This window comes from Notamacropus eugenii, chromosome 1 (assembly GCF_028372415.1).
Source record: "Notamacropus eugenii isolate mMacEug1 chromosome 1, mMacEug1.pri_v2, whole genome shotgun sequence".
In the NCBI taxonomy this organism is placed as follows: Eukaryota; Metazoa; Chordata; class Mammalia; order Diprotodontia; family Macropodidae; genus Notamacropus; species Notamacropus eugenii.
Window position 1 is genome coordinate 490070493 of NC_092872.1, and position 21850 is coordinate 490092342.

General features: G+C 41.2%; 1 protein-coding gene across 8 annotated transcripts in view; it reads left to right on the forward strand.

The window, feature by feature from the left end:
- Positions 1-21850, forward strand: part of CCDC187 (coiled-coil domain containing 187) — a 116182-nt gene that overhangs the window by 15128 nt on the left and 79204 nt on the right. For 5 of the 8 annotated variants that reach the window (XM_072632963.1, XM_072632969.1, XM_072632964.1 and 2 more), the window contains exons 1-5: positions 1429-1675; positions 4710-4753; positions 5324-5424; positions 12596-13293; positions 19062-19145. In XM_072632963.1, the coding sequence (XP_072489064.1) occupies positions 1444-1675; positions 4710-4753; positions 5324-5424; positions 12596-13293; positions 19062-19145 (1159 nt within the window). In that variant the 5' untranslated portion in view covers positions 1429-1443. Of the gene's footprint in view, positions 1-1121; positions 1270-1428; positions 1676-4706; positions 4754-5323; positions 5425-6501; positions 6542-12595; positions 13294-19061; positions 19146-21850 lie in introns of those variants that run through there. The other 3 variants (XM_072632966.1, XM_072632967.1, XM_072632970.1) reach the window with 2 other exon arrangements.

Sequence of the window (21850 nt, forward strand, 5' to 3'; positions counted from 1 at the left end):
GTGTATTTTCTCTCCCGTTAAAAGGTAAACTTCTTCAGGGCAGGGACTATTTTTGCCCTTCTGTCCTCAATTTTAAGCATGGTGCCTGACACATAATCCTTAATAAATGCTTGTTGATGATATTTTACAGATAAGGAAACTGAGGCCCAGAATGGTCAATGACTTGCCCAGGGTCATATAGGCAGCACGTGACAGTTTGGATTCAAACTCAAATCTGCCTCCAAATGTAGTATGCTTTCCACTGTACTGGACTGACACCCTTTACACAGAGAGCAGGAAGGTTATATTTTCTCTTTGGAATAGTCATTCTGAGTTAGGAATAACAGAAGATTCCCTAGTCAAGTACTTTCACAAAAGGGGTTCCATCCCTGAGAAGGAAAATGTGTCCAGGGGGTAACAAGTCTTAAATGTAAGATTAGAAACATTTATCTCAATTAAAGCCTTCGCAGAGTGGATTCCCTAGTCAGTTTTACCTTTCTTCTAATTCATTCTCAGACAACTTCTCATCTCTGTCACCATGACCTCTAGTCCCTTTGCTCCTCCCTGTTCCCTCAGTCCATCCCTCATTCCTCTTATGGTTTGCAGTAGTTAAATGTAAAGAATTTATAGCCACACTGAGTTGAATATGTCCTATGTCACAGCAGTTTGGCTGGAAGATGTTGCTGTTGGGATCCCTGACTCCAAGCTCTCCTTCACATTTTGGGTGATGGCTGTGTTTCCCTGATGTGGGAAATCCTTTGAAGAGGACAGAAGCTCCCCCCCCATTTTTCCACAAAGGAGACATTGTAAACAGAAGTCCAGTCAGTCCAGAAAAGTCAGCTCCAGATGGAGCATCAAAATTGTCTTCAACTTTCTCTAAGAGTGGATATCTGCCACTGATTTCCTTTACAGACTTTGAGGTAAAAGAGGCAGGCTGACTCATGGTGTAGTGAAAAGAGATCTGGATTTGGAAGGGAATGACTTGGCTTTGGATCCTAATCCACTACTTAACTATGAAGGTGACTTCAGGAAAGTCACCCACCATCTCTGGGCCTCAGTTTCCTCACCTGTAAAATGGAAGTTTTAAACTAGTTATCTCTCAGGTCCTTTTAATGTCTAAATTCTATGATTCTATGTACCAGTTTTCTGGATAGTGCTTTTTTACATCAAACATCAGCCATGGTATTTGACTGCATGACCTCCAAGGTTCCTCCCAGTTTTTTGAGCTCCTCCCATCCATCTGGCCAGATCCAATCAGGGCAGAAAAACTCTGCCTACCTGAGGCATCAGGTAAGTCCCAGTGTGCTCTCCTTCCCCCTTTTTGAGGGGGAATGGAGGAGAAAAAGAGGAGGATTGGGGTTGGAAAGGGATGCTTTCTTTCTTCTACCAAAGCTCCTGAGTGGGGCGGGGTTGCTGGGTCAGCGCCCACCAGGTGAAGCAGGTGAGCCAGACAAAGGGACCCGGATGGAGAGAACCGCGCCCCATACCCCCCTCCCTTTAGGCTGGTTTGGGGGCGGAGCTGGGTGGGGATGCCTGGGTTCCTCCGGCAACAGCCTCAGCCCAACTAACAGGCAGGCCAGGAACGACGCTGCCTTGGCTGTGGCTGCTTTGTGTTTTCAGACGCCTTTCTCAGACTTCAAGGGGAACCCCCAGATGTCTTCGCCTGCTGCTTCCCCCCCATCAGATCTTTTGAATGGTGAGTGATTTGGACCTAGGCACTTGGTAGTGGATGAGGAAATGACTGGAGAAAGGGCAGAGCAGGACTAGGAAGAGGACTTTCCCTGAACACAGGTGATAGTCATGTCAGGACCTTTCCAAAGACTGCAGAACATTAAGCAGTGCTTCTCTACTCCCCCTCTTTCACCCCACCACACTGCACAGGGCCTCCTTGAAGGTCACCACCTTGCCTTGTTAGAGGAGTCCCCTACCAGGAGCAATGTCTCCTCCTCCCTTTCATAGTAACCAGAACTTGAACTGCTGACCGGGAAGCCAAAGAACAAAGTGAAGTGGCAAGAGGGTTGTGGGGTGTGTGTGTGTGTGTGTGTGTGTGTGTGTGTGTGTGTGTGTGTGTGTGTGTGTGTGTGTGTGTGTGTGTGTGTAAGAGGACCACTTCTTTAAGAATGGGGAGAGGGATTTATGTGCAAGTCTCAATATGAAGCCCTCTTTCTCACAAACCAAAGAGAAATCCTTTTCACTCCTACTCCCACCCCCATCAGCATTTCCATTCAAAAACAAGCGTTACAATCCTTGCTCGAGATTAAGGTGACAAGCAGTTTACACTTTGCTAAGGAACTTACAACATGCACCCAAATAAATATGGATACAAAGCAGAATACGATAGAAGCAAAGAAGAGGTAGAGACAAAATGCCTGAGGAAAATTTGAGGAAGGAGATCTCATTTTCAGTTAGGGAGGATTCCCCACTTTCATTTGAGGAAATCTTGCTGGAGGAGGTGACAATTGAGGTAAACCTCGAGGGGAGGAGCTCGGTGGGTAAAGATAGACAAAGGGTTGGTCCCAGGTAGAAACAACCTACAGAAATATGATTTTTTTGAAGACTAAAGGAAAGCCAGATTTTTCCCAATCCTGTAGGAGATGAGAAAGACTTTTTGAAGCCCTTTCTCAGGAGCGTAGTGCAGTCTTGATTGTTCAATTTTCGATTGGAAATTGGCAAACACTACAAAATCAGGACTTGATTTTGTTTTTTGTTGATTTTCTAGAATTAAGAAAGGGATTAAGAAAATATTAAGAATGCAGATTAAGCTTAAAAATGTCTTTTTTAGGAAGGAGAACCCAGCTAGTTGTTAAACATTTATCAGCATATCCCTGCCTATACTGTACCTCTATACTATGCACCCAACTGAAAGGGTTCAGAGAGCAAGGAGTGGTATTTGTGTGTTTCTTATCCTTACTGCAATATTATCCTGGGTTCAAGAGTTGTTTAGCTGCCAATTCTTGCCCTGATCTGATGGGGCTTTTCAGACTCCTTGGTCAAGCAGGAGATATTGACCACTGAGAAGCCAACAAGAACTCTCAGACTCTAAGAAGAATTCTCTATAGATGAAGCTTTTCAAGCAGCTTTGCCCCCACATGGCTCATGGCCACTTGCTCTGTGACCTTGGGCCAATCACTTACTCACAGTAAGATTCAATTGTTTCATCTGTAAAATGAAAGTATTGGGCTAGATGATCTCTAAAGACCCCTTCCAGTACCTAATCTTACAACCAATTCCATCCAGACATGGGGTCATGTGTTATTTTCCAAGGGAGAACAAACGTTTGTCATTAAAACAAACAACAAATCTGCAGAAGGAAATGATGATTTAGGTTATGTTAGACACCTGACATTTCAAGTTTTTGCATTCTAACAATGTACCACATGCTGAATGGTGTGTCTAAGCCCTTAAATAAGTCCTTACATTTTTTAGACAGAGTCAAGAATTCATTTGATCATGTTTACTTGGGGTTGCTATTTTGAGACAGTACCTACAGAAAGCCAAGATAGGCCGTTTTATAGTTTTTTAATTTTTAAATTCAGATCCTAGGATCTTAGAATTGAAATGTGCCTTAGAAACTAATTCCACTTGGCTTCCAATGCAGAAAGGTTAGATGCCTCTGTTGGAACATCTAATCCCACTTTGACTCCCCATAAGAACCAATGTTGTTGATTAGTTATCCCTCCAGTTGCCTAGCTGTCCTACCCCATGTCCTGTTCAGTAGGCCAGGCAGGATTCATCCTGAAAGAGGTTGTCTTTCTGGTAGGTCTGAAAATAAAGGGCAGTTCTCTGGTCAGAAGAGTTTATTCTAGGCATGAATGAGGGGTGAACGGGAGGATGAAGAAAATATATGGATCACTCCAACTTCTGTTCTTTGGATTTGGAGTTCAGAGGCAGGTTCTATTCCTTGACGCTAGAATTCATTTTGACACAGTAATTCATTCACAGCTTTTGAGGGCCCAGGGATGGAATGAAGGGAAGCATTCTTTGGAAAGACCTGGAAATGTTAGGAGGAGGACTTGGAGCTATCCAGTAGCTTGCTCAGAATACCAGACTCACAGAAAGCATTCAAGAATCTTATTGGGATGTCAGGGTTCTTGATTGACTTGTAGATTTTTTTTTTAAGAGTCAAAGCATAGGGGTTGGATATAGCCAAAGTATCTTACGACTTCATTTGCTAAACATTTGGAGTGTCTCATTTCGTAGTAATCCTTATGTTTACAGTGACTCTTCCCTCTAGGAGTCCAAAGTCATTTGCAGATAGCATTTATCTCTGCTTATATCATTCCTTTAAACTCAACCATCTGTTTTTTTTCCTCTAACCTCTTCCTTTACTATATCTTCCCAAATTACTTGATTATTGAATAATATTTTTCTAACATTTTGCATCTGCCTTCTGCTTTGCTCCATCTGAGTTTCTTTGAATTTTGATCACCATCTTTGTGTTAGCTGTTGAACCATGGAAACACTTGATGGATGATACACTTGTTGAAAAAGTTGCACATTGAAAAAAAAATCAGATCCAGCCAAAAAGGTTCAAAGAGAGGAGGCACTGATTTGTGTTTTTTAAAAGGCAAAAACTCCACAAGAGGCATTTAGCAGCCCAGGAATTCCTCAGAAGCTACACAATTCATTCCAAAAACACAACTCAGTGTGCCCACGGGGGACTTGGCTTTGAGGTATGCAGGCATTAGATGTGCTCTGGAATTCTCAGCATCTGCATGTCATTTCCCCAGATGTGGCCTTGGCTTGGGCCAGCCTTCAAAGAGCCAGGCACGTGGTAAGTTGTTCTGTTTGATCCATTTTGCAATTAGATCTTTCTCCTGGGGTCTTTCTCTGGCATGGGGGCTTAGGGGCTTTGCTTGGCTGGCTTGTGCTGAAGTAGCTAATCAGAGGATCAGGCCAATTTGGATCTTTCCCAGATTGGGGGATGTTGATTGGCTGGGGGCTTTGAGGCTCAGCAGCCCTTGGGGAGGTGGCTGGGGAGGTGGTTGTTTGATGCTATAGTGACCTTGGAGCTCTCTATTATAAGCTTCAGCTGCTTAGTGATAAGTCCTTTGTAGGCAATTACCAAGCACGTGGGTGAATACAAATAATGGGAAAGCAGTGGGGTCTGTCTTATCTTTACAGCCGGCTGAACACTTTCCAAGACAGTGGGCATGTCCCAGCTTGCAAACTGTTTGCCTTTCTCCTCTGAGAGGCGGTGAGAAATAAATAGTAGCCTTAATTAGAGCCGGGCTGTGTGCTAGTCTAGAAAAACAAGCAACTACCACCTACTCAACTCTGCCATGGAAGCATCTGGTAAAATGGGGCATATGGCCTTCCAGAGAATAAATGTGCTTTTTAACAGCTACAGCGGATGGAGAGTGAACTAGTCACACCCAGCTGGCAGAGGGTCAGCAGCCAGAGTTGCAGATCCCTTGATGGCGGGCAAGAGAAGCTGGTTTCTTGGTGAGTGGAGATGGGCAAGGGCTGGGTCATGGGCTATGTTTATTGAAGTAGGAGGAAATGCAGTGCCATTGGCCTGAAGGATCCCTTTATAATATCTAGGGCTTTGAGAGCTGGTCTTGGTGAGGACCATCAGGATAGAAGGACTAGCATTTCAGGATCCTATGGAACTGATCTTGATGGGGAAGATACTAATAATAATAGCTAGCATTTATTTAGAACTTTGAGGTTTGCAAAGCACTTGACATTTTCTCATTTGATCTTTACCACCACATTGCAATTATAATAGTGAGATAGATGTTATTATCACTCCCATTTTACAGATGAGGAATCTGAGGCAAAGAGATTAATACAGCCAATAACTGTAACAGAATTTGAACTCAAAGCTTCCTGATTTCAAGTCTAACATTCTACACACTGTGCCACCTTAGCTGCCTCTATAATAGGGAAAGAGGTAGAACTTTTTCAGTTTTCATTCTGGCCCCAACTCATTCCTACTAAGAAACCAAGCCCCTAGAACATCTCTTAAACCTTTAACGCTGACTAAGGAAGCAAGTGTTCCATTTAAACCCAAAGCCAAAATATTGGGCACCAAATTGAGAAGTCTGGTGTGAGAAATATTTTTTCTCTCTTGGGGACTCTCCATCTCCCCCAGTCAGCTGGACAGGGTTGAGGTTAGTTAACTAATGCTTAGTTAACTCTAGCTTTGGCTGGTCTAAAGTTAGGTCTATTGCTGACCTTTCAAAACCATGATGAATAGAATTTAGAGCCGGGAGGGGTTTTGGAAATCCTAACATCCAACCTCTGAATTTTGCAGATGGAGAAACTGAGGCCTAGAGGGGTTGTGATTTGCCTGAGTAGCATAAAAACCAGGATTCAAACTATGGTTATCTCCCAATCCAGTGCTTTTTCTATATCCCACTGTCTCTCATAAGGAGATGCTATTTAACAAATTATTCATATTCAATTGCTGAAGCATAGGACCAATGAGATCAGGTTTTGATTCCTCATAGGGAAAAATGGGCTTCTCATGTAGAAACTGTTCATAGTTCCAGCACAGATACTTTTCTTCCCTCTTAGCCTTGTCACCTACAACTGGACATACTGTAACCGAGATCAGGTAAGGGAGGAAGGACGACTCTCCAATATACATTTTCACTCCTAAAGATTCATTCACATGGTGGTTTAGGGATGTCTTGATGACATGCTATTATAGAATAGATCTGGAAGTCTTCTTAGAGAGAACACAGGAGCTTTCTTTGGCAGATGCCATCTCAGAATGCTTTGTTACCTTCATAATGGAAGGCTATGCAAAATTCCAGTTAGCAGTGAAAATAAAGATGGAATATTTTTTTTCTTTATCCAAGGTCATAGGAACCTCTGAAATCTATCCATGGCCCATAGATTTCAGATTAAGAATCCCTTATCTAGTCTTATTTCTTCATTTGAAAGCTATAAAGACTGGGAAGCCAGACAGGAAAAAACAATTTGCCCTACATGTCACGGTAGAGTAAGGGGTGGAACCCAGGTATCCTGGCTCTCAGTCCAGTATACTTTCTAACAAGCTACTTTGGGAATCCGATTTTTTCCTTGGCAAAGAAAAGCCATTCGTGGCTAAGGCGAGATTTCACTAAAGGAGACCATGCCTAGCTTTGGAAGCTGATGTTCTGACTCAGGCCTAACTGCCTTGCTCGAAAGTAAAAGTGATTCCTGTATCCTTGCGGCCAAAGAGGAGACAGGAGCCTTGGGGTTTCTGTTTGGTTTTTTTTGTCATCTTTCTTTGGCTGAGCCGGCTACTACCTAACCTTAGGTCAGCAAAGCACCACAGGGTTAATGCAAATCTGCAGACCCAGTAGTTTGTACTTTGGAACTGGCTGGGAGAAGAGTGGAGAGGAGGTGGTTAGGAACTTCTCCCACTTTGATATAACTCACTCGACCACGATGCTGTTTATTTGGTTTTATTTTCACATTCACTATGTATTTGTTTTCATAATTTTGCTTTTATTGTCAGTAAAGTGCTTAAGTGACTGCTCTGTTGTATTTATTGATGCTGTTTCTTCCTGGAGAGACCGTAATCTGCAGCTGTCTGGTGGAGACAGCTTAATATCTGGGCTGTTTTTCTGTTAATGGAAAAAAAAAAGAGCACTCTAGCAGCCATCTATTACAGGGGATTGGTGCTGGACTTCTCCTATCATTCCTGTGCATACAGACACTCCTCCCCCCACCCCATGCACACACACCACACAGAAATGCACATACACATACATGCATACACCCTTCCTTTATGAGATCAAACGTGCAGTGAAAATGTGGTGAAAACTTGGTCTAGTTTTGACTAGTTTGGAAATTTTGAGGTTTGGGGGAGGGATAAGGCCTTAGGATATACCCCCCAATACACACACACACACACACACACACACACACACACACACAGAAAAGGTTTTGGCTTGTCAAAGTGCATGTTTGCATGTTGGGAACTTCCCTTGGGCATACAGGGTGAATGATGGGAATACTAATGACAGAGGGAAACCATATTTGGGGTTCCCTGGGGTTGCTTTTTAGATTCTGAGTGTTTGGATTCTGCTTTTATGAATTTTTTTCTGATGAGTGTGTGTGAAAGGTTGAAAATATAACTTTCTTCTGGGCTAGTCACACTGTCTCTCCAACTTAGGATATTATTTCTGATGGGAACTCTGAGGCCCAGTTTGAGGAAAACTCCCTCATGTTACCTTTCAAATTAGGGACATTCCCACTCATGCACAGGTTTTCCTTAGTGACCTGCTAGAGAGATTTATCCCAACCTTCTGGAACCTGTTTATACTTTTAAATTGTTTCCTATCTCCTAGGGGAGTGATTTTAATAAATTTATTCCCTAATGAATGGTCTGTGGCCTAAAAAACCTTTTCCAACCTTTAACCTCTGCTGACTTGCCCAAATCAGTTCTGAAGTTTTAGTCTGTGTAATTTAAAATAAAAATCCCCAACAAGAAGATCTTGATTCATTTTAAACCTCATGTAGTGACATTCCAAATAGTACAAGAGATCAAAGTATCATTCCCTTTGTGGTACCAGAGAGGCCAGCAAGTCTTTAGGATGTGGCAGAGCTGGACAGCAGTATCGAGGCTGGAATATGTACCTATTCTGGAACCTACTAGTAAGTTTTAGGTTGACCTGCATATTAGGAAACAGTCTAAACATGGGAGATATGTGACACTCACCAATAGTAAGCCTCTAACCTGATGAGCAGAGCATCCTTGGAGGCAGTATGCCTTTTTACTGAGACCTCCTTGCTTGTCTTTGAAGCTGGGACCATTAGTCATTGAGCCTAGTATGGTGGGAAGACTATTGAACTTGGGGAGGAGGATGAGAAAACTTGAGTTTGGGCTGTGCCACTTATTTCACTGTGTTATGTTGGGTAACTCAAATTTATGAATGAATGGGAGGGGATCATTTATTAAATGCTTACTATGTGTAAAAGCATTGTGGTGAGTGCTGAGGGTACAAAGGTAAGATAGTCCTTTCTTTTAAGGAGCTCCTATTCAGAGAGGAAGTTTTAGTTGCAAGTCTGATGGAAAGGATGGTTGTACATCTTCTTTAATGTGTCATTCCATTGATAAAACCATTTTCACTTCTGATATTGAGCCATTTCACCTTATCAAGGATTTTGGTGATAAGAACTTCTTTTCTAAGCCTCACTTTCCTTATCTACCAAATAGGGAAAAGCCTCACTGTCATGGGAATAAGTTATGTAGGATAGGAAGAGGCAGCCTCAGATTCCTGAAGACTGGGTTCAAGTCTCCCCTTCCTTCACTTACTGATTCTATGACCCTTGTGCCAGGCATTTAAACTCTTTATACCCCTAGGCAACTCTATTAAAACTATTTAAATAGTAGAACAGTTGCTAATCAGCATTGGTAGGAGGTGTTCCCAGAGGCTTTCCACACAGAAAAAAGCACACATCTAAGAAAATCATTGTCCTACTTGACTTCACAGAGTTTTCTGAGGATCAAATGAGAAAAGTATATGCATATGTCATATATATAATGATATTATAATGTAATATGTGTTACATATTATATATAAATAATATTTCATAATATAATAATGCAATATATAAAAGTTCTTTTAATATTATATAAGGTGATGATGAAGAGATCATGTGAGAAAGTCTACTCCTAGGGGAGGACAGATCTGAATTTTCCCCATTACTATTTCATCTCTGCCCCCCCCCCCCACTTTTGTTTTCCCCTTCTTGTGAACTATTGAATGTAGAAACAATGACCAAGGCATAATTACTGATTGCTTAATTGCCAATTTTGAGCTCAGCTGGCCATGATTTCTGTCTTCTGAGAGCTCCTATAAATAATGTCAGGTAATTTAACCTGTGGTCAAAGGTGTCCATTGTATTTGAATCCAAAATTTGTTTTTCTTACTTTTCTGTTTCTATGCATTTGTGAGATAGTTTTATTCTTTCACTGTAGTTTCTTTTTAGAAATCCAATGTTGTATTAGAGCAGCTTAGTGGTTCAGTGGACAGAGTCTGAAGTCAGAAGACTCTCTTCCTGAGTTTAAATCCAGCCTCCGACACTTACTAGCTGTGTGACCCTGGGCAAGTCACTTAACTCTGCCTTAGTTTTTCATCTATAAAATGAGCTGAAAAAGAAAATGGCAAACCATTCCAGTATCTTTGCCATGACCATCCCAAATGGGGTCACTGAACTGAACAACATATGTTGTATTACCATTTAAAGGATTTTATTCTCTTTGCATCCTCCCCCAATTAATCATTGGCTCATTTTGCTGCAGAACGGCCGTTGTCTCTTCTCCTTGCCCCCCATAATAAATAAGCTTCCCAAATAACCTTCTTTAAGGCAATTATCAACTGTGTAAAGGAAAAATCTTACCAGGGATTATTAAAATAGGGGATCCCCCCAAAACGTGCAGGAATGTGTGCATGTGTGAGCATACACACACACACACATACACACACACCAGTTTGGGGTATAAACAGGAAAATGGGAGAGGCTGTTTATCTAAAACAGGATGGGGGAGGAAAAACCATATCTGCACCCAAGAGTTGGTAGAGGAGCAAATATAGAAGAATATAGTCTTAGAAACTGGGATAAAGGGGGAAAAGTAAGATCACAGACTGATTCGAGATGATGTCTAATTCTCATTTTATAGACAGAGGTGTAAAACTGAGATACAGAGAGAGAATATAACTTGTTTAATTAAGGTCATTGGATTACTAACATGACTTGAAGTTAGAACCTGCAGCCCTTGACTCCTAAATGCCTTTAGACATAATGCTAGGCCAGATTTCTGAGGCCTCTGGCAAACAATGGGGATGTGCTCCAACTTTTCAGCTGAACTTTTTAGAAAGAGTCTAATAGACCTATTAGTATATGCAGTTACAGAGCCAGAGGGCTATTTCACTTCTTCACCTTTCTCCTGTTGGAGGCTTCCAACTCTATCAATAAGAATGATTGAAATTGAGGATAGTATCAGAACTAGCTGTTCTATTGATCTGTGTGCTATTTGGCCTTTGGAAGTTGGTGGTATGAATTGACTTACAAAAGGATCCTATGAACCCAACTTTTCCTAAAGCTCTGGAGCTTATGAACTCAAGTATTAAAATGAGATCTTGATTGACACCAAGCTCATACACTACTGTATGGTCATAGACTTGTCCCTGTAACTCAGGCCATCTGTCTCAAAAAAGGTGTACCCTTAGTTAGAAGGGATCTGGGCAAAAGAGAGGGAAAGGGGATGACTCAGAATGGCCTGTTGCCTCTGTTGGAGCCCAATTCCTATGATGATACTGGGTCAGGAGCATTCTCATATGTTATGGTTCTGTTGTCATAATGTTCTCTTAGAGTTCTCCGTCCTGGAAAAAAAAATTCTCCATCCTGGAGGAGATCATTAGAATTTAAAGCTTTTTTCCAGCCTCGGGCTTGGCAGGCCCATTCTACCTATATGGTTTCAGAGTAGCATACTGAGTGGCAGATCTGATTTTCTATAAGGAATGGAGAGGTGGCTTGTGTCTGGATCAACAGCTGAATACTGAGTTATAAACACACATATAGTGGTCCCCCTGGAGTGCTTTTACACTGTCTGCAATAGGGAATTTTATCTCAGATTTAATCTGCTACTTTGCCCTGGACACTTGGTCCAATAGCTTTCCATCATGGGACTTTCCCATTGAGGCATTTCAGTTGTGTATGACTCTTTGTGACCCTATTTGGTGTTTCTTGGTAAAGGTACTGGAATAGTTTGCCATTTCCTTCTCCAGCTCATTTTATAGATAAAGAACTAAGGCAGAGTTAAGTGACTTGCCCAGGGTCACACAGCTAGTAAGTGTCTGAAGCCAGATTTGATGATGAGGAAGATGAGTCTTCCTGACTCCAGGTCTGGCACTCTATCCACTGTACCACCTGACTACCTCCAACCACTTGTGGGACTCCTCAAATCCTGCTTACAAGGCACTTATAGACTCAATACTATATATTTATCTTCCTGAGTATGGAGGGAGAGGAGGGAGAATGGATAAAGAAGAGGCATGAGTAAACAGTCTACCTCTTATGAAGAAATAATTCCTCCATGGAAATGATTGGATTATAAGTCAGTGAATTTAAATTTAAATCCTAACGATTGCCATGTCCTATTGGACTGGAGTCACTTAACTTCTTCATGCTCTCCATCTGTGAAATAGAAATAAAATTGGTCTTTCTCTTACCGTTATCTGAGTGTAGTACTTTGAATTGAAGCCTTCAGAGAAAAATTCTGTATAAAATTTAGCCCACATGATGATGCTTATAAGTAGCATACGTACTGAGAGACCATTTTCCCTACTGAGCATATTACACCCTGGAAACAAGGTGTTCAATGTGATGTCATCATCACTCATCAAGTGGTGCCATCTTGAATATAGCCCATTGAGTCTGTCTTAAACCACACAGGCATCTTGAAACCATAGATCTGTAGACATGAAAGGGGTTTTAAGAGAACACCAGGTCACGTTTCCTGCCTTTGATCTTGGAGTTTTGGTTATGGGTGGTATGCTTATGTAAGTTTGGATTCCTCTTAACTTGACTGGTTGGTTTGATATTTGTGTGTGTGTGTGTGTGTGTGTGTGTGTGTGTGTGTGTGTGTGTGTGTTTTCTTTTCCCTCATAAGGAAAGACTGGAACAGTTCTAACCCTGTCCATGCCAAACTGAGAGTGCCTCATTTTCCTGAGAACTGTAACCTGGCAGCTACATCGATTTCACCCTGGCTCTTTCAGGAGTCAGTTACTTTTAGAGAAGAACCAGATGGCAGCGTAGTGACTTCCGGTGGACAAGTGACTCATTTGGATCCTGTGACTCCTGGCCCAGTGAGGAAAGAGCAGGACTTTAACAACCAACTTGAACCAGAAAGAAAGTGTACAGCAAATGACTGGCCTTCTACATTGCCAGTCTTTGTTCCCTTTCCCTCAGAAGACCTACATCAGTCCTCGAGCTCTCTCAGCAGTGGCCCCTGGAGGGAAAGGTCACCTCAGCTTCTTGACTCTCCTGCCGATTTTCAGAAATGGCCATTGACAGGGGTAAAGAGATCTTTCCCTGACTCTCGGCTGGAGCAGCTGAGGGAGAAGATCCGGGCACAGAAGCATCGACTCCAAGCTCGCTCTTGTGCCCCTCAAGCTTTGCCCTGGAAGCACATGCCAAAGAGAAATGTCTACAAAATGAAGCTAGGTGCTTCAAGCCCAATACACCCAAGCCAAGTCTCAGCTTCCAGCCCAGATCCCTGTGATGCTCACCATGCAGTTTCCCATAAATTTACACCAAAAAGAAAAAACTACCGAGTAAAATTTGCACGGTCAACTCCAGTAGACCCATGTAAGTAACACTGCCTGCTGTAAGTAAGGAAATAGGGTGGACAGACTGAGAAAAGGAGTTGATGGTAGGAAGTCAGGGTTAGATGTTAGTGCCATGAAAGAAAGTGAAGAGTAAGGTCATGTGGTTGGGTACGGAGAGTACTTCCTCTGCGTTCAGGGGATCCAGGTTCAAATTCTGCCTTCGACGCTATCTGTGGAATCTTGGGGCAAGCCACTTAAATTTTCTGCTTTTTTCATATATAAAATGAGGGTATTGATCTAAATGGCCTTTGAGGTCCCTCTCAGTTTTAGATTTATAATCTTGATGAGGAAGGGAGCAGAAGGCAGTCTGGTAGAGAGTCCTTCAGAGATAATGTCAACATTTACTCATTCTTAGGATCAGATGATTCTGAGTAAGTTACATACAAAGGTAAATAAATCCTAATTCCAGAGGGTATACAGTTAAATACCAAATGAGTGGTATAGTCATCAAGTCCCTGGGAGTTCAGAGGGAAGAAAGAACATGGCGTGTAAGGTTGCATGGGGAAAGGAGGGATTTGAAGGATGTAATCCCAGGTTCACTAGTAGTCAGATCCTGGTGAGGGGACATGTGGCCATCTTGGTGGTGACTTGGAATGGACCTTGCATGGTTTCTCATATGGATCCTGTGATTCCTTGCCCAGAAAAGATTTTTTGGGGGGGGCTGGAGTGGGGAGGAAAGAGAGGTCAAGATTTTGTTGTTATTTTGTTATTAATAGTTGAGATCAGGAGTGCATTTCAGAGGAAAGACAAGAAAGAGGGAATTGCATGAGTGATGGATTTGGGGATGGAAAGAGGAATTTTTCAAATCTTCTATTGTTCCCAGCCTTTTCCTAATGATAATTCCCCTAATAAACAAGGTACCAGATCAAATTTGAAGGTCAGTGACTGATCTGGTGTGGTTGCTCTATACAAACAAGTTGACCAATGGCATCTGGAGGAGAAATCGAAAGAAAGGGAAAATACTATGACCTGAGGCAGAGTTGGGTCATGATAAGGAGTAAGACATCACCATTTCATAGAGAAGCAGTGCAGTAGGGAATCTACCCAAGGATGGCTGCCTCATTTGGACTTTTCTGACCAATATTTATGCATATGATACTTCAGAAGGGTTACAGAATAGTTTTCACACAGCATAGTCTTTCTATGTTGTTGTTCAGTTATTTCAGTGGTATTCAACTCTTAATGATCCCATTTGGGGTTTTCTTGGCAAAGATATTGAAATGGTTTTCCATTTCCTTCTCCAGCCATTTTACAAATGAGGAAACTGAAGCAAATGGGGTTAAATGACTTGCATAGCTCCCTGTCTACTGTTCACCTAGCTGCCCTAGACTTTCTCTGGGGTAGTCTTTATATCATGCCTGTTCTGATCTCTCTAAGGCCTGTGTTGACTCAAGTGGTTTCTTATACCAATGAAATCACAGATATGACCTCCCCTTACCTCCCACTTCCACAAAAAAAAAAAAAAAAAAATCCTGACTGCGTACCATAGTATCCTGCACCTAGTAGGTACTCAAGAAAGTTTATTGAATAACTAAATGAATGCTAACCATCTTTGCTGTTGCTGAGGCATTGGAGTCATGTCTTTAGAGTTTTCTTAGTAAAGATACTGGAGCACTTTGCTATTTCCTTCTCCAGCTCATTTTATAGGTGAGAAACTGAGGCAGAAGGGTCAAGTGACTTGCCCAGGGTCATACAGCTAGTAAGTGTCTGAGACCAGATTTGAACTCAAGGAAATGAGTCTTCCTGGTTCTGGTCTTAGACATTGTTTTATCCACTGTACCAACTACCTGCCCTATCTTACCAACATATCTCTCACGATGCCTCATCTAATTCCGATTTTTTTATACAGAATTTCTCAAAGAATAATTAGTACTTGCAGTAGGGTACAGTCAACTCTATTATTTGCCCTTTTTGTACTCATCCTCAAACGTGCTTTTAGGTCATGTCCCCAGGAAGCCCTGAATTGGTCTCACATTAGTAATAAAACATTAATTATATGTTAATATTATAGAGGTTATACAGAATTGTATGTTACAGATACATTAGTACCTTTTAAGGAAAAATCCCTTTCATCTGGCATAGAGTGGATTCTCAATGGATATTTGTTGATGGATGCACATTGAAAACATTGCTTTATGAAATCAAGAGCACAAAACTCTCTTGGCCTTTGGTCCTTCTCTCCTTCCTTTTGTCCTTACTTCTTTATCACTGATGCTTTCTCTACCTAATCTTGGCCTAGTTCATCTGATTCCAAAGCCAACATTATTTCCACTGTATCTTTTTTTTTTGTTATTGGTGACCTAATCCACACAATTAATTTTCTCATAATGTGCATATGTTGAGTGATGTGTGAGTTTATGTCACCAAAAGCCAGGCCCCTTAATAGAAGAATACCATTAATTTAAATAATGTCTTGCAAACAGTAATTAATAAAAATTTCTTGGTTTTCATGTGATTTTTTGGGGGGCCCAGATGGACAAAACATCTTTGTATTTTCTCCCCACATTGGATTTAGTGTGAAAGTGGATAGGTCAACCTCAAGCTGATCCGTCAGGGCTGACTCCTGTTTGAGTTTAAAGATGATGGCCGAAGCTTTTCCCTTTCACAGCCATCTCGAATTTAATGTCCCTATGGTCATTAGCAGCGTTCTGAAATGACTTGAGTGTACTTGCTCCCACCCCCCATCCTGACTCTGGCAGTTGTCTCAGTATTAAATGCTGTTGGCCATTGCTAATGGCTCTGTTGAAGATTTCAGTGACATCTGACCAATTTATAAGCCATTTTTTCCCCTACCTGTAGGGATTGCTGAATATCCATTAGCGTAACACTGCCGGCAATTATTGTTCATTCTGTGATCCCAATCTATAAGCCCCATCATTTACAGGCTGGTGTCATTTATATTTCTAAAGTGTCTGCATTTTAATCTCCCTTCTTATCCTGGCTCTGGAAGTGAGGTGCTTTGTCTGGCTTGGTTCAGAGTGGGAAGAGAAGCTCTTTTAAGGAGTCTGTAAGGATTCTTTCCCCACCATTCAAGTGTTTTGGTCAAGGGGAGTCCAAGGGCATGCCTGTATAAGGAAGGGCTGATTTTTGTAGCATTTTGTGGAAAGTAAGGAATCATGCAGTTAGATACTCTTTGCTAGGTATGTTACTGGCCCTGTAATTTTAAAAAGGGTTTCAATCATGGGAAAAAAGAGGTCCTCTGGTACTGTTATATTAGGCAGCCATAGACTGTCCTCTTAACTCTGGTCATAGGCTGATTTTCTAAAGAGGTAGTATCGTGCAGTAGAAAAACCACTATATCAGGCTTTTTTACTAATGGATGTGTGACCTTGGGCAAGTCACTGATGATTTCTTTCCTAGTGAAAATAGGAAGATTGTTTGCATTAGATTCTCTTTCAAGTTTTTTTCTAGCCTTAATAATCTTTGATTCTAGCCCTGACTGCAGATTCTTCTGTCAGCCCTGGTGAGCTATTGAGTTGTTGGTCTCAATCAATCAGCAATCATTTATTAAATGCCCTGCTGCGTGTTAGGTACTGTGCTAGGCAATGGGGATAGAAATTCAAAAGTAGCCCTGTCTTCAAAGAGCTTTTGTGTGTGTGTATATTCATACATATGAAAGACATGCAAATCATATGTGTGTATGTGTATGAAAGACCTATGCAAATCAAATGCAAGATAACCTTGGAGGGGATGTCAGTAGCAACTGGAAAAACCAGCAAAGCCTCACACACCACCCCCCACCCTCCCCATGGTAGATTGTGTTTGAGCTGAATTTTGAAGTATTCCAGGAGGCAGATTGAGTGAGGAGAGCATTCTAGGCAAGACCAAAGTAAAGGTAAAGAGATGAGAAATGGAACTGTATACTCAAGGATGTGGCTGGCTCAGCACATTCAATCCTTGTCAGTGGAAATATGGACTCTAAAACCCTGTCCTATTGAACTGATGGTGTTGTCTATATAGATGGGGAAGGAAACGCAAGAAACATTTATTAAGTATCTTCTGTATGTGTCAGGTACTGTGCTAAGTATTTTACAAATATTACCTCATTAATCCTCACAATAAGCCTGAGAGGTAAGTGCCCTTATGATCCTCATTTTACAGATGAGGAAACTGAGGCAAACAGGGTTAAGTAACTTGCCCAGTGTCACTCACACAGCTAGTAAGTGCCTGAAGTAGGATTTAAACTCAAGTCTTCCTCACCCAGGACAATGCTCTATTTACCGTGCTACCTGCTTTCTTTTAAAGGGCTCCATAAATATGTTTTTAATGGTAGTATAGTTTATAAGCATCTTACTGAGTTCCTCTCATAAGTTCCTTTCTGGTTCCATGTCTCTCTCTTCACTATTAAGGTCTTTGAGAGTCAGTAGATAAGGGAGCATCCACTGGAAGGGTTATCTCACCTCCGGTGTTTTGAGTATTTAGCTTTATGGTATCTGGCCATTTCTGAGTTGTTATTGTACTAATTTCCAAATGGGTCAAACTAGCTGGTGCAGTGGATAGAGTACTGGGTCTAGAATCAGGAAAACCCATCTTCCTGAATTCAAATCTAGCCTCATTTATAAAATGAGCTGGAGAAAGAAATGGCAAACCACTACAGTATCTTTGCTAAGAAAAACCCAAGTGCCATCATGAAGAATCAGGCATGACTGTAACAACTGAATGATAAGTGTCCAAATTGAATCTATACATAGGTAGCTGTTACTTATACGTATAAGTGAAGAAAAACAGTAGTTCAAATAGCAAAACTATTTTGTGGTCATTTCCCAAATCTTTTATGTATTTAACTTGAAGTATATAGTATGACTAGGCATTAAATTTGACTTTCAGTTATGTTGACCCTAATTAGATTAATGCAAAAATGAGTTTTGTGGTATCTGAAAGAAGACAGCCTAAAAACCTGCCAGAGGATGGAGGGAGAGTTGCATAGGAATGGACATTTGCCCTAGAATTCAGGGGTTTTTAACTTGAGGTTGATGAACTTTTAAAAAAATTTTGAATAACCATATTTCAATATATTTGGTTTCTTTTATAACCCCATGCATTTCATCTTATGAATCTAAAAACATTGTGAAAAGGTTCATAAGTTTCACCAGACTGCCGAGAGGGTCCATGCCTCACGCATAAAAGGTTACCCCCCCCCACCATAGATAATCATACATAGATAATGGAGTTTGGGTTTTGTGTTTGTTTTTAGGACTTAGAAGTAGTTTTAGAAGTGATTACTGCATACAATTTCTCTTCTGGATTGTATCCTCTATGTTTTATTAATTACAATGATAACAATTTTTGATAGCAGTTTAGATTTTACGAAGTTCTTTTCTCACAACAACCCTGTGAGGCATATAGCATACTTTATTACACCCATTTTACAGATGAAAAAACAACCTCTGGGTAAGTGACTTACTCAAAATCATACAACTAGTGAGTTAAGGGTAAGGGATCATGTGCCTAGGGATCCTGACTCTAAAATAAAAGAACTCTTTCTATTATTATGACATATGATCCTATTCCTGAGCTCTCCTGACTCAATAACTAATTTTATGGTGATGCTTGTTTAACATTAGGCTTGTGAATGAAACAGGTACCTTAGTAGGTCTTTTAGTCAGTTATGGTTTTCTACATAACATCTCTGTGTGTCTGTCTCTCTGTCTGTCTGTGTCCCTCCTTTTTTCTTTCTTCTTGTCCTCTTTCTCTCCCCATCCTTCTCTCCGTCCATCTCTCTCCTCCCTTACCCCAAATATCATCAAGGTCAAAGGGACAAAATTAGAGTGGCCCAAAGCTGCCGGGGATCTGCTCGGTCGCCTTCCCCTAGAAGACTTCTGAAAGGCCATGGTAAGTGGTTTTTTTTCTTTTTTTTTTTTGGTTATTGTTGTTGATGTTTTGTTTTGTTTTTAAAGGGGTGGTGGTAGACATGAAGAGACTTCAGAGGCAAATTAAAGCTTTAAAGACAAACAAACAAGGACACTTGGTTAATGGTCTAGAGAAAAGGGTTTGACTGGAATGATGAGGATGGGGTCGGGGGATTTAGAGTTGAATGCAGCTCTATGGATTCTCTTTGTGACCTTTAGAAAGTCCCTGACCTGGGCCAAGTAGGATAGATGAGCTTATTCAATTAGGAGTCAGAAACCACTCTGGCAATATTAATAATACTCCAGAGCTCTGCTCAGATATCATCTTTGGGAGTCTAGGCAGAGTGACTCTTTGCTAACCAATCCCCTTTGGATGGGTTAAGGGCTGATCCCACCTCATAGTGAATTTCATTCTGGAATAAATGATGCTATTGATACATGAGAACTCTGGGTACAGATTTCAGTTCTGATGATGAATCTTATGAGAATTTTTTGTCTCTTTCTGGGCCTTTCATTTCCCTACATGCAACGTGGGAATTATCATCTTAATTACCTCATGAGTAGTCACCATTAAAAATGTCTTCTGTCAAATACCCTGGATCTGCAGTCCAAAGTTACTATTCATAGAGTTGTTAACTAGTTAGTTACCCTGTCTATATCATCCATTCCTGTTCATAGGGCAGAGAAACATCAGTTTGGTGTAAAAAGTGAAAAAAACGTTTTACCATATAAGCATATGAACAGTGCTGGGGGTTTCTAGGTGAAAAGGGGACAGCTTACATGGTGGGGGAGGCAGGGAGAGGGTGTCAGTTTGTTATTAGACTAGACATATTTATGAATCACCAAAGGAATGCTGAACGAGACTGGGGGAAAAATGCTACAGAGCTTATTCAGTACTTTAAATATGAAGTTAGGGATGCTGTGAGCATAATGTGCTGGGTGCAAAAAAGGTTATTTAAAATGCTTAAAATATAAAATAATTTTCTTCCTTCATCATTCCCTCCCCCTTTTTGTTTTAATGGATCGCTTGAAAAATGACCTGCTCTCTCCCTCAGACTGGGTCACAAGACCATGCCATGTGGCACATTCATCATTGTAGCCGCCAATGTCACTGAGTCTGTGTTGACCATTAGTTCCTGTCAGTGATGAAGTCAAAGCAGGGCTCAAAAGAGATGAATTGAGGGTCAGGGGTCAGAGTCACAGGACCTGGGGATTGGATGAATTATAAATTTGCTGTAGTTAACAAAAAATTAAATCACAATAGTTATAAAATATTCATCTGTCGAGGCAGCAGGAAAATGGAGCCGAATGTTTAATTTTGGATGATAACACCTTGCTTTGCATTTTTTATCAGAGATTAAGTTGGTGCCAAGACTTTGATCCCATACTTGGGGATTTAATTCATTTTCACAGACTAAAAATTCTTTCTTAAAAATTAATTAAGATTAGACTGCTTGGAGGGTGAGGAGAGTTAGGGTGAGGAGTGTGTGCAGAAGGACTCGTTAATTTGCATGCTACTCTCAGGGCAATCTTATTGTCAAATTAAACATCTGGATGAGTTAAAATTTGAGTTGGGGGTGCTAAACATAACGGTAGATGGCATCCCAGAAACTGGGACTAATGCCCATTGGAAAACTCAGATGATGTTAAGCAGCTTCCATCATTCCTGGCCAGATGGGTTCCATGAAGGATCTTAATGATCCCTGGGAGTTAAAGATTAGGTCAGAGGTGGGGCTGTTGTAGCTTGGACCTAATGGATCCAAATGAAGTGAAAGAGATGGGAGGATTAATGGAAACCTTATATTCAGGATAATTTGCATCTCAAAAGAGCAAGGAAAGCATTCCCGTGTAATGGAAAAAAAGTAATAGAAACCTGGGTTCTAATTCCAGCTCTGTCCCTGATATCTGTGTGATGTTGGCCAAGTCATTTTACTTTTCAGGGCTTTTGTTCCTTCATTGATAAAATGGAATGTGCTCTAAATGCGACGAGGTGACACCATGGATGGAGGGTGGGGGCCTGGAGTCAGGAAGACTCATCTTCTTGAGCTTAAATCTTACTTTTAAAACTTACAAGTCGTGTGACCATGGGTAAGTCTCTTAATCCTGTTTGCCTCAGTTTCCTCATCTGTAAAATGATCCAGAGAAGGAAATGGTAAACCCACTCCCGTTATCTTTGCCAAGAAAATCCAAACAGGGTCACAAAGAGCCAGACACAATGGAAATGAATGAATAACAACAAATCATCTAAATTACTTTTAAGGTCCCTTCTAACTCTGACATTCTGCGTTTCCGCTCTGAGATTCCATTAGGTAATTATAATGCTTGCAAAACTGTTTCTGAATCTTGTTAGCCCAGTTGAACAAAGAATTGTACTAGTAGAGATGATGATGACGATAGCAATGATGGTAACAATAACAGTCTTTGCACGAAGTGAGGGCCTGAGCTCTGGTTCAGGATGATCATATACCATTAGCTTCCTATTGAATACTGACTATTCCTTGGCCCTGGCCACCGCTAACTCCATCCCCTGGTCCCAGCCACACAATGACTTCCTCTTTCACACCAGTCCTTTCACCTCATTTTTGCATCCCTGTTAACTTGCATATAATAGGTGCCTTTAAACTCTTTGAATTGAATTGATCACAGTAGGGACTAGGAGAAATAGGGAAACCATCCCCATCACTGGAG